The sequence below is a fragment of the Quercus suber genome, unplaced genomic scaffold, assembly GCF_002906115.3.
Source record: "Quercus suber isolate HL8 unplaced genomic scaffold, Cork oak 2.0 scaffold_5, whole genome shotgun sequence".
NCBI lineage: Eukaryota > Viridiplantae > Streptophyta > Magnoliopsida > Fagales > Fagaceae > Quercus > Quercus suber.
Window position 1 is genome coordinate 1,041,145 of NW_027069471.1, and position 12,655 is coordinate 1,053,799.

General features: G+C 31.9%; 1 protein-coding gene and 1 pseudogene across 1 annotated transcript; both read right to left on the reverse strand.

The window, feature by feature from the left end:
* Positions 1-2,346: 2,346 nt before the first annotated feature.
* On the reverse strand, positions 2,347-5,971 carry LOC136066899 (uncharacterized; annotated as a pseudogene).
* A 2,504-nt stretch (positions 5,972-8,475) lies between these two features.
* Positions 8,476-11,886, reverse strand: LOC112017583 (uncharacterized). The gene is given in 8 exon segments (XM_024050044.2): positions 8,476-8,820; positions 9,484-9,701; positions 9,704-9,788; positions 10,629-10,669; positions 10,672-10,792; positions 10,887-10,978; positions 10,981-11,017; positions 11,321-11,886. Coding segments are annotated over 8 exon segments (1,014 nt in total). The 5' UTR covers positions 11,600-11,886; the 3' UTR covers positions 8,476-8,679.
* Between the last annotated feature and the right edge of the window lie 769 nt (positions 11,887-12,655).

Here is a 12,655-nt window from a genome sequence, read left to right on the forward strand (position 1 = left end):
TGTTTGAATAGCTTATTTTTTGTTATTTTTTTTACTATTTAACTTATTTTCGCTACTATTTATGGGTTTTACTGCACGTTTTTTTGTACTATTCATAGGTTTTACTATACTATTTCAGCTAACTTTTATATTTATATATAGTACATTCAACAAAAAGTTTTCAATTTCAGTAAAATAAGCAAATATCAAATAGACACTATGATGAATTACTTGGAGAAATAAATAAATAAATAGACACAAGAATTTTATTTGTTATGTTGATAAATATTTTGAATTTTTTTTGTCCTACATTTCCAAAGCTCTTGATTCAGAGTCTTACCATATTGATATATACTGTACTACTCCATATTTTTATCAATACAATAATTACATGGGAGGAAAATTTGAATCCTGATTTCCTTAATAATAGAGCAATTTGTGCCACTAAATTAGAGATATATATCCAATTAATCTTTTATCTCTTCTTGACAAGATTTTAAATTATGGCCTACCAACCAAAAAATCATATTCATAGTGTTCTTCCAACTTTTTCCAATAATTTTTTTTAATCCCATATATTTTTTTTCAATAATTAAACACAAAATTGAGTATTTAAAAATTAGGTAAATTAAAATTATGACCATCTTAATATGTAAATACATGGAGTTATTTTGTATTAATACAGTATTAGTAATACTTTAAAGAGATATGAGATACGAGTTCAACATTTTAGTTATAAAAATTGAGTGATGAAAACTGAATTAGAGTGATGGGCTAAACCAAACATGCTCTCCTACATGGTTAGTAGAGCTCTATGAAGGATCTCTTGAGAAGCATGCCTCTGAGTGTATTGTCAATTGTACTTCTAATTGTTGTACATGCAATTAAGAGTGGGTTAGCTTGACAAGATATTTTTAAATGAGATGGTTGGGAGTTAGTACAATTTGAAGTTTTTAGTGAGTTACTAAGTTGGTTGTTTCATTCAAATCGGTTACACTTAATTATTGTCACAACTCATAAGTGATGAACATCAACAAGAAATAAGCCACACAATTTTCCTCTTTCCTTTCCCATATTTCTTTCTCTCGTTCTCTTTTCTTGGAGTGTGACTACCTCGAATTAGTCAAGCAACTACCCTAAGAACCCAAGATTGCAAATTATTCATTACATCTATATAATATTTATAAACTGAAGTATAACATTTATTATTGCTAGTTTACTACACTCCTATTGAGTCTTTTTTTTTTTTAGGGCCCTTTTGAGCCATATTATAATAGGATTTTGGTCCATTTCGGTTTACTTCGGTCCATTTCAATTGTAAAATCTATCAATAAATAATTAAATGAATTAATTTAATTTTTTTGTTCAAATCTATTAGTACTTGAAGTCATATAAGCTTTTTTAAATTTAATATTAATCAAACAATAAGATTTTTTAAATAATGCATGTTATGAATGTTTTCATTTAAAGTTTAAATAATAAAAAGAGCATTTAAACGATAACATTTACTAACTATAAAATTTACAAACGATAACGTTTACTAACTATAAAATTTACAAAGTGTCATGATTGGTTAGTTTCACATCCATAACATACTAAACAAATTTTATTTATTTATTTATTTTTATAGTGATACTAACTTACTGTAGTTAGTAGCATTTCGGACCAATTCGGCTAATTCAGTCCAATTCAGTCTAATTCAGTCCACTTCCATCTATTCGATCCACTATGGTCCAATTCAGTCCATTTGGTCCCCTGGTCCATTTTCAGTCCAATTTGGTCCTTTTGGACTAATTTCCTAGTTGGGTTTTAATTGATTCTTTTTGGAGGCTGCCTTATCAATTTCGGGCTCAAAACAAATTTTTTTCACTTTTTTTTTTCCTTAATTTTTAGGTTGAAAAGTATGATATTTTATTTTCTTTAGGCCAAACTCTTTAATATTAGGCTAAAAGATTTGACATTAGAAATTAGAGATATAAGCCCTAAAAAAGTAAAAATGATAAAATAAATTCAAAATATTACCTTAAAATTCAAGTTTCAATAATATAGGCATTATACTTATATTTGGAAAGGAAAAAAAAAAAAAAGAATACTACAATTCTAAACTTATATAATAATTTAAACTTAACGTGACATGTAACATATGTTCCAAGGAATACGAGTGTGCATTTTTTTCTTTAATATTCTTAGATATGTTTAAATTAATCAGTTGAATATTCATTTTAGTATATTTAATATAAACTAACAACTAACAAGTTTTAATATAAACTCAATCTCTCCTTAATTTTGCCCAAAAGAAAATAGCAATCAAGTTTTAGAGTAAAACAATACCAATATGTATTGATTTAAATTGACATGAATGAAATCTTATCAGAGAATCACTAGAGCCCACTATTGAGTCTAAATTTGCAGGGTACATCTTGTCTAGGCAAGCCACTACTTGGTCATAATGGCTACCGTGAATTGCATTAGAAAACCATACAGAAATTAGCTTGTATCCTAACCAAATTATATTAAGACCAGGAGATCTATAAATATGGCAGTAGCAATAATGCACAACATCAATACCAAACAGAAAAAGAAAAAAAAAAAGGTGAACTTATTCTCATTAGAATTTTATCAAGCCCAAATTCTTCAGCCAGGGTAGCATCTCTGCTAGGCCATCTTTCAAGCTTCTAGGGTTATAATCCAACTCTACTTTAGCCTTCTCACAGGAATATGCCCACTGATGTTTTAGAACTTTCACTGCCTGCTCCAAAATTGAACAAAGAGTAGTAAGACTGTGTTGCAGACTATGATATAAATGAAAGAAAGTAGAGTAAAGAGGAAAAAAGGAGGCCATTTGGGCCAAATGACACATTCACTCAAATAAGAACAAGGTGATGGATAAGCTGATAGGTTGAAGTCCAATGAGATGTGTGAGTAGCTTACCAATCAATAGAGAAAGGGAGATGTGCCTAAGGTAAATAATTCCATTTGCAGTACCTACTTCAAGTGGTGTGAGAAATTGACGTTGTGCAGACAAACAGTTGTTACCAGAGAAGAAATATATCCTTGTTCAAGTAAATGTCATAATTGATGAATTTGAGCAATTCCTAAAAATCACTTGATTTTGGGATTTAAGATGTTAAAAGCTTATGTATAGTTCAAAACATTAGGTATTTTCTTTCTATTGTCCATTATATTACATATTGATAATAATTTTCAAAAGGCTTAATTACCAATCATTCTTTTTCTTCAAAAGGCTTAATTATTACTGAGAACTTATACTTTGATATTAGGCGGTAGATTTGAATATCAAGAAGAATTCTTTTAATTAATAGTCTACTAATGATCGATACACTGTATAAGACTATAAGGCAACTTCAAAAACCATGGTGCATACCGGGGGACTGATCAGAGGAATCTTTCCTGTAATTCGTGAGATCAAAACTGAGGCCCATCCATATGCATCAATTGCCCAAAATGGGATATTAAACATAGGTTTTCTTGTCTCAGTGATGATAGCAGCTAAATCAAAAACATGCCTAAATGATGCATTTTCTCCTGTCAGTAGATATCTTTCACCAGGTCTTCCTTTGTTCATTGCTGCAATATGCCCCTCTACTACATCATCAACATGGCTAAAAGAAAATTTGTCGTTTCCAGACCCTATATAGCCAGGTAATCGCCAATTAAAGCGTTCAATAATCTGAAAGGAGAAATATAACATCATCAAATGGAGCTATAAATAAGAAATGTGCATCTTGTAGGTGAACATCCAATAGTACTCACCTGACAAAATCCCATATTAAAAGATAATTCCCATAAATCTGTAAGTAATATTCTTCCCATCTTACACCAAAGACTGGAAACAAATAAGAATAATGACTCAAGCCATTTTTTTCCAAGTAATTAAGGAGAATGAGAGGAGTAGATGAAGACCTTATAGGTGTAACCCCAAGCCCACCCCAATAGGAGTACTCTCATGACTCAAGCAATTAACATGTCACTTCCAGGGGATGTTTTATGGTAAATTCAACAGATTTTATTTATGAGGATGGAAATGGCTTAAAATGTGGATTCCCCCAAGAGGGGGATCTGAGACTAGGGCTTGGATAGAGACCTAACCTCTAGACTAAGGCGCACAATTTTCAAATTCAACAGTCATTCAAAGCCTCTCCACATGGAAATCTCTTCAGTCATCCAAAGAAAGCAATGGTTGGGAAAGATGAAAATGAGAATAATATTAAAAACATGTCAAGAGCAAATCACCTTGTTAACATATTCAACCAACTTTCTTCAGTCACCACTAAAAAAAAAAAAAAAAAAAAAAGCCCCCACGATTAGAAATCTCCCAAGGATAATAAAAACCATCCTAACCAACTCATTGGCCTCATTATATGTCTCAAGTCAACTACTACTTTCGTAACAAAACATAATAAAAAGAGTGACGCAAAGGATACTACAGATTATATTGCATTAACTTACAAACCGATATGTCAACTTTAAACGCAAGACCAAAAATGTAATTCAAATTATATATTATGTTGTTGACATAACACCCATAATCATTGTTTGTCCGTTTGTAAGCATATTGTAGTAAAACAGGTAGTACTTTAATTTTCCCAATCATATAATTCAGAAAGTCACAAATGCAGTTATAGGTCAAGTGAAGAATTTGTAATAATATCTCTACACGGAATCCAAAAATCATGCCAGCAAACATCAACTTCCTCTCATGAGTTATTGGATGACAAAAAAAGGCCCAAAACTAACTTCCACTGAATTGCATTGCATATCTCTAACTTAATGACCTATACATAAAGTGCTACTAATTTCAAGTTTCAACATCTATCATTCTATTGCTACAACAAAAGAAACTAGACAGAAGAAAAGGCAATAGTATTAATACCATTTTGGCAACAAATATTCCAGAAGTGACCTTGCCAGTCCATAAATAACTCCTGGGTAAACCAGCACTATCGGAACCCCTCTGATGCAGCTGTATGGCAATCTTTATCAGCAATCGCCTTCGATTTCTCATACTCCGTACAGAAATACTTTCATGATGAACCTACACATCACATCACAATTTTTGTTATTCTAAGAAGAAAATGCAAACAAAATAACAAAATCAAAAGGGCAATATATCTCCCTACTTGATTCTCATCGGCAACATTACATCAGTTGTCCAGTGCAAAAACGAAGAGTGTATATAAGCTTTTCAATAGTCTTTTTGTCTCTCACTGCTTGTAACACATTCTCAATCCTCCAACATTCACCTATTTAGCCAAAACCAAATTATTTAACTTTTAAAAAAAAAAAAAAAAAAAAAGCCTCTTTAACTTTCATAATCATATATACTTTATATTATAGAAGAGTCCGAATTTGATAAGATGTCATCCATAAACTATTGTCACGTCAATTTTTTTCTTAAAACTCAATACATTCTATCATACCTAATAACATCTCAATAAACTCTGAGTTGGGTTAGATTTTTAGACGGTGTCAGAATTTATTGAGTGTGATTTAATACGTGATATGATAACATGGCATGTTGGATTGGAGGTGACTAAGTTCTTATAGAATCCAATCATGGGTCTAATGTAATTTTCTTAATTTTGGTGCAAAGGTGACACATTCATAGTACTCAACACGACAACCACCTAGTACTGTTGAATGTGTGTTTAGATATAAATAAAAAAATAAAAAAAGATCTTGAAGAAATTGAAAATGAGCTTACGGAGAAGAATTTAGAAGATCAGGAAGCCAGGGCTCGACGACGGCAGCCACGTGGAAGATGACGTGGCAGCCAGAGCAGCAGCGAGGAGGGACTGTAGTCGGTGACATCACGGTAGACGATCTCTATGGCGGCGGCGTCAGTGGGCGGAGGAGGGAGGAGAGGTCGCTGGTGCGTCGGACCAACACTCGGACAGGTGGCTTGTTGAAAAGGGCGTGCATAGCTTCCACCTAAGGAACCAGTTGCTCCGGTCACCAGTATCTTCTTCATGCACACCCTTTTCTCTCTTTCTAGTCACAACTGTCTTCCTCAAAGATTTACTACATTTAAATAACTTGGTAGGGTAAAAAATAGTAAACATTCCCGAGATTTAAGACTTTTTAAAACGGACTCATTTGGTCCCTTTTTATCTAATGCCAAGTCAATTTTAAAAAGTCATGAACTTAATTATCCCAAATCTCAAAATGTTAGTGAGTTTGACGGAGAGTGCTTTTGATAAAGCAAGTGGAAAGTGCCTTTAGGCAGATTAGAATTTCACACATTTCGCATAAATTGTTTTTTTTTTTAAATAATTCAATAGTAATAATAATTGGAAAATGTGAATTGAACATTGATGTTTTTATTCGAAATATTGGAAGATGCCAATTACTCTATGTATAACTGATGAACATCAATAAGAAATAAGTCACAGACATTTCCTTTCATTTCTTCATATCCTTTTCTCTCATCCTCTTATTTCTTCATTCTCTTTTCTTGGAGGAATGACTATCTCGAATCAATCAAGTTACTTACCACCCTAAAAACCCAAAGACTGCAAATTATTCATTAGATCTATATAATATCTAAAAATTAAAGTGTAACATTTATTGTTACTATACTGATATTAAATCCTATCAGCGTAGTAATTCAGTTTACTTAAGGCCACTTCAGTCCATTTCAATTGTAAAATCTTTTAGTAAATAATTAAATGAGTTAATTTAATTATTTGTTCCAAATCTAATAGTAAATTAAGTCATTTAAGCTTTCTATTTTAAAAAAATAATAATAATAATCAAACAATAAGATATTTTAAATAATGCATCTTAGGAATATTTTCATTTAAATTTTACAAGTAAAAAAGAATATTTAAATGATATCATTACTAACTAAAAAATTTACAAAATGACATGATTTGTTAGTTTCACATTAACAACATAATAAACAAATTTCTAATTTTTTTTTAGTGATATTGTAGTTCGTGCAATTTTTTTGGTGATGATGTAGTTAGTAGCATTTCAGACCATTTTGTTCATATTCGGTCTAATTTGGCTTGCTTTGATCCACTTTGGTCCAATTGGTTCACTTGGTTTATTTTGATCCACTTTAGTCCCTTTCAATTCATTCAGTCCAATTGGTCCATTTTGGACTAATTGGGCATTAAATTGATTTTTTTGCAAGTTGCTTTTTCTTTCAGTTTTGGGCTCAAAAATTTTTTTTTTTTTTTTTCCTTAATTTTTTTTGGTTGAAAGTATAGATTTTATTTATTTGAGTCAAACTCTTTAGTTTTGGGTTAAATTTTTTTTTTTAAATGACATTAGAAATTAGAGAATACATGTCCTAAAAAAGCAACAAAAAAATATATCAAAATATTCAAAATATTACTTAAAATTCAAGTTTTAAGAATATAAGGATTATACTTATATTTGGAAGGAAAAAAAGTTAAAATTCTAAACTTTATATAATAATTTAAACTTAATATAACATGTTATACGTGTTTATAAAATGAGGGTATACATTCACTCTCGTTTTGTAAAATCTCTGATGATTGTATAAAAGATATGGGTTCAATTATCGCCTATACTAAACTAATTGGTGTCTTGATCTTGATGATAAAAAACTATCATCAGGAGCGAATGCCATAGGTTGAAACTCTCTCAAAATGAGGGTTACATTCTTTATTATAATATTCTTGGATATGTCACATTAGTCACCAATTATGATATATTTAAATAAATAAATAATCATTTTAATAATCTTCTTGATTATATGAAACATATTATATATGTAATTTAAATATTTTTATTAAATTACATTTTCATATATATATATATTATATTGTAATTGAATGCAAAAATACATAAATATTCATTACATTAATTTATAAAAATAGAAAATATTTTTAAATAATATATGCATTATTTAACCTACGAATTTTTTACATTACATTCTTATAAAATAATTAAATTTTATTTTCTCACACATCTTGTGAGTTTGTGACTAGTTTAGTATTAAGCATCAACTCAAAATGACTACAAGAACTTGATTCTCTCAATTAACTGAATCCATGATTTGCATCAAACAAAAACAAGATTATCAACAAGAGGCCTTTTAGGCTTTTAGCACAACAAATTAACCAACACTTCGAAATTCTAAAATTCCTAATTGAAACACAACCCAAGGTTAAGAAGCTTAATACGTCTGAGACTTTTCTCTTACCTTTCCTTCCATTTCCTTTCTCTCATTCTCTTTTCTTGGAGAGTAACTATCTCAAATCAGTCATGTTACACTACTTTTTTCTCTAAGAATCCATGTCTGCAAATTGTTCATTACATTCTCTCAGGCTTGACCAATTCTGAACAACTAACAAGTTTTAATATAAACTCCATCTCTCCTTAATTAGCCAAAGAAAAAGCAATCAAGTTTAGAGTAACCAAGACTAATGTGTATGATTTAAATTGACATGAATGAAATCTTATAAGAGAATTAATTGAGTCATAGTCTATTGCTGGTACATCTTTTCTAGAAAAGCCACTACTTGGTCATAATGGCTACCGTGAATTGCATTAGAAAATCATACAGAAATTAGCTAGTATCCCAACCAAATTATATTAGCTTTTGGAGATCTATATAGAGCAGTAGCAATAATGCACAACATCAATTCCAAAAAAAAAAAAAAAAAAAAAAAAAAAGGGAGAGAAAAGAAGGTGAACTTATTCTCATTAGAATTTTATCAAGCCCAGGTTCTTCAGCCAGTGCAGCATTTCTGCTAGTCCTTCTTTCAAGCTTCTAGGGTTATAATCCAACTCTACTTTAGCCTTCTCACAGGAATATGCCCACTGATGTTTTAGAACATTCACTGTCTGCTCCAAAATTGAACGAAGAGTAGTAAGACTGTGTTGTAGTCTATGAGATGAACTAAAAAAAAAGTAAAGAGAATAACAGGAAGGAGGCAATTTACGCCAAATGACACATTCACTCAAATAAGAACAAGGTATGGATGAGCTCATAGGTTGAAGTCTAATGAGATGTGTGATTTCTTACCAATCAATAGAGAGAGATGTTATCAAAAAAAAAAAAAAGAGAGAGAGAGAGAGATGTGCCTAAGGTAAAAATTCCATTTGCAGTACCTACTTCAGTGGTGTGAGGTACTGATGTAGTGCAGACATAGAGTAGTTACCAGAGAAGACATACATCCTGGTTTTAGTAAATGTCATAATTGTTCAATTTGAGCAATTCCTAAAAATCATTTGATTTTGGGATTTAAGATGTTAAAACATTTATGTTTAGTTCAAAACATTTGGCATTTTCTTTCTATTTTCCATTATATAACATATTGATAATAATTTTCAAAAGGCTTAAATACCAATCTTATTTTATTTTCAAGAGGTTTATTATAAACTGAGAACTTATACTTTGATATTTGGTGAATTTAAATATCAAGAAGAATTCTTTTAATTAATGGTCTACTAATGATTGATACATTATATAAGAAAAAAGGCAACTTCAAAAACCATGAAGCATACCGGGGGGCTGATCAGAGGAAGCTTTCCTGTAATTCGTGAGAACATAACTGAGGCCCAGCCATATGCATCAATTGCCCAAAATGGGATACTAAACAAAGGCTTTTTTGTCTCGGTGATGATAGCAGCTATATCAAAAACATGCCTAAATGATGCATTTTCTCCTGTCAGTAGATATCTTTCACCAGGTTGTCCTTTGTTCATTGCTGCAATATGCCCTCTACTACGTCATCAACATGGCTAAAAGAAAATTTGTCGTTTCCAGACCCTATATAGCCAGGTAACCGCCAATTAAAGCGTTCAATAATCTGAAAGGAGAAACATAAAATCATCAAATGAGCTATAAATAAGAAATGTGCATCTTGTAGGTGACATCCAATAGTACTCACTTGACAAAAACCCATATTAAAAGATAATTCCATAAATCTGTAAGTAATATTCTTCCCAACTTACACCAAAGACTGGAACAAGTAAAAAGCATGCCTCAACCATTTTTTTTCTCAAGTAGTTAAGGAGAATGAGAGGAGTAGATGAAGACCTTATAGGTGTAACCCAAGCCCAGCCCAATCGGAGTACTCTCATGACTCAACCAATTAACATGTCACTTCCAGGTAGGTTTTATAGTAATTTAACAGATTTTATTTATGAGGATAGAAAAGGCTCAAAGTGTGTTCCGACCAAAGAGGAGGTGGGACTAGGTTGGATAGAGACCTAACCTCTAGGCCCTAGCATTTTAAGAATGAAGTGTTAGCACCTAGACTTAATCTCACGCACTTCCACCAGAGCCCTTGATAATCCAATAACTTTCAAAATTTGTACCATGCCATGGCATTTGAAGCAATGAAATACGTTGGTTTGTAAGCATGTTGTAGTCAAACTGGTAGTACCTTTCGCATTTTCCAAAATATATAATTCAGAAAGTCACAACTGCAGTCATAGGTCAAGGGAAGAATTTGTAATAATATCTCTTTATGGAAACCACAATCATGGCTGCAAAAATCTACTTCCTCTCATGAGTTATTGGATGACAACAACAAAAGTCCCGCAACTAACTTCCACTGAATGGCATAGATATAAAGTGCTACTAATTTCAAGTTTCAACATCATCAAAAGAAACTAGACAGAAGAAAAGGCAATAGTATTAATACCATTCTAGCAACAACATTTCCAGCAGTGACCTTGCCAGGCCATAAATAACTCCAGGGTAAACTGCCACTATTGGAACCCCCTCCGATGCAGCTTGTATGGCAATCTTATCGGCATATGCCTTCGATTTCTCATACTCTGTACAAAAATACTTCTCATGATGAACCTACCACATCACATCACATCACATCACAATTTTTGTTATTCTAAGAAGAAAATACAAGTAAAAGAACAAAATCAAAGGCAATATATCTCCCTACTTGATTCTCATCAGAAACACATCCATCATCAGTTGGTCCAAGAGCGAAAAAAGACGAAGTGTATATAAGCTTTTCAATTGTCTCTGTCTCTCTACTGCTTGTAACACATTCTTCAATCCTCCAACATTCACCTATAAGCAAAAACCAAAAAAAAAAAAAAAACACTCTTTAACTATTCATAATCATATATATTATAGAATCCAATTATGGGTCTAATTTAATTTTCTTAATTAAAAAAAATAAAAATAACTCTTTAGCTATTCATAATCATATATATATGATAGAATCCAATTCATGGGTCTAATTTAATTTTCTTCATTTTTGTGTAAAAGTGACACATTCATAGTACTGACAGCGACAACAACCTAGTACAAGTACAGTTGAAAGTTTAGATGTGAAAAGAAGAATCTTGGAGAAATTGAAGATGAGCTTACGGAGAAGAACTTAGAAGGATCGGGAAGCCAGGGCTCGACGACGGCAGCCACGTGGAAGATGACGTGGCAGTCGGAGCAGGCAGAGAGGAGAGACCGGTAGTCGGTGACATCACCGTAGACGATTTCGATGGCTGCGGCGGCGTCAGTGGGCGGAGGGAGGGAGGAGAGGTCGCTGGTGCGTCGAACCAACACTCGGACAGGGTGGCCTTGTTGGAGCAGAGCGTGGCATAGCCTTCCACCTAAGTAACCGGTTGCTCCGGTCACCAATATCTTCTTCATTGTAATCACTTCGCAATGTTTCTAGTCAACGGGAGGTGTGAACATTTCAATGGAAAAAACAATAGTTCTACTGTTCCTTCATGGATAGTACTACTGCTTTAAATAACAATATTAGAGCATCACCGTTGGTTAGCTATTTCATCGCCTCAAACTCCAATTTAGTGTCCAGCATCGATGATGCCAAAGGCAAAAAATTTTCCTTTTCGCTACAGTGAACCGCCAGTTTTGCTACAGTGAACCGCTAGTTTTGGCGGTTCACTGTTGCAAGAGTGCAAAAAAAATTATTATTTTATCACTTTGTTGGGTTCTGTGACAGATAGGAAATGAGAAAGAAATTAATAAAAAAATGAATAGTATTTGTTTGACCGAAAAAATTAGAGAATTGATACAGGTTAGGGTCGTGAAATCGTGTATTAAAATAAATAAAATAGTCTTTTGAAATGTTAAATGCTAAAAATTTTAGCTCTAGTCATGTGGATGCTCTTATGATATGTATTATTGTACATCATTTTCTCACCTATATGGTAAATTTCACAATGAATTTAATTAGTGGAGTATGATTCATCTTGAATGTGAAAAGATGGAGTATCATACTTTTGAATTACACCGGAGAAAAAGTATTATTGAAAAAGTAAGTGGAAAGTGTCTTTCCTATCAAGGGTGAGATTAAGTAGAATTTTACACATTCTCCCTAAATTGTTTTATTTTATTTTATATTTTATATAATTTGATAGTAATAATGGGTGAAAATGAATTTGAATTATGGATGTCTCTACTAGAAATATTAAAACTTAAAAGGTGTCAATTATTTTTTGCATAATTTATTGTAATGAGTTGGTTCACTTGATATTTAAAACATTTGTAAACATTAGGAAATTATTTTTAACTCTTTTTTAAGGTAGTATCTTATGTATTAGCTATACGTAGCATCTCTCTCACACTATATAGATATAGACATGTTGTCAAATAATTATCACGTATCCATATCTCAACAAATCTAGTAGACAAAGCACTAGACTCAACTTTTGCCCTTCACATGCAGTGATACATTCATAA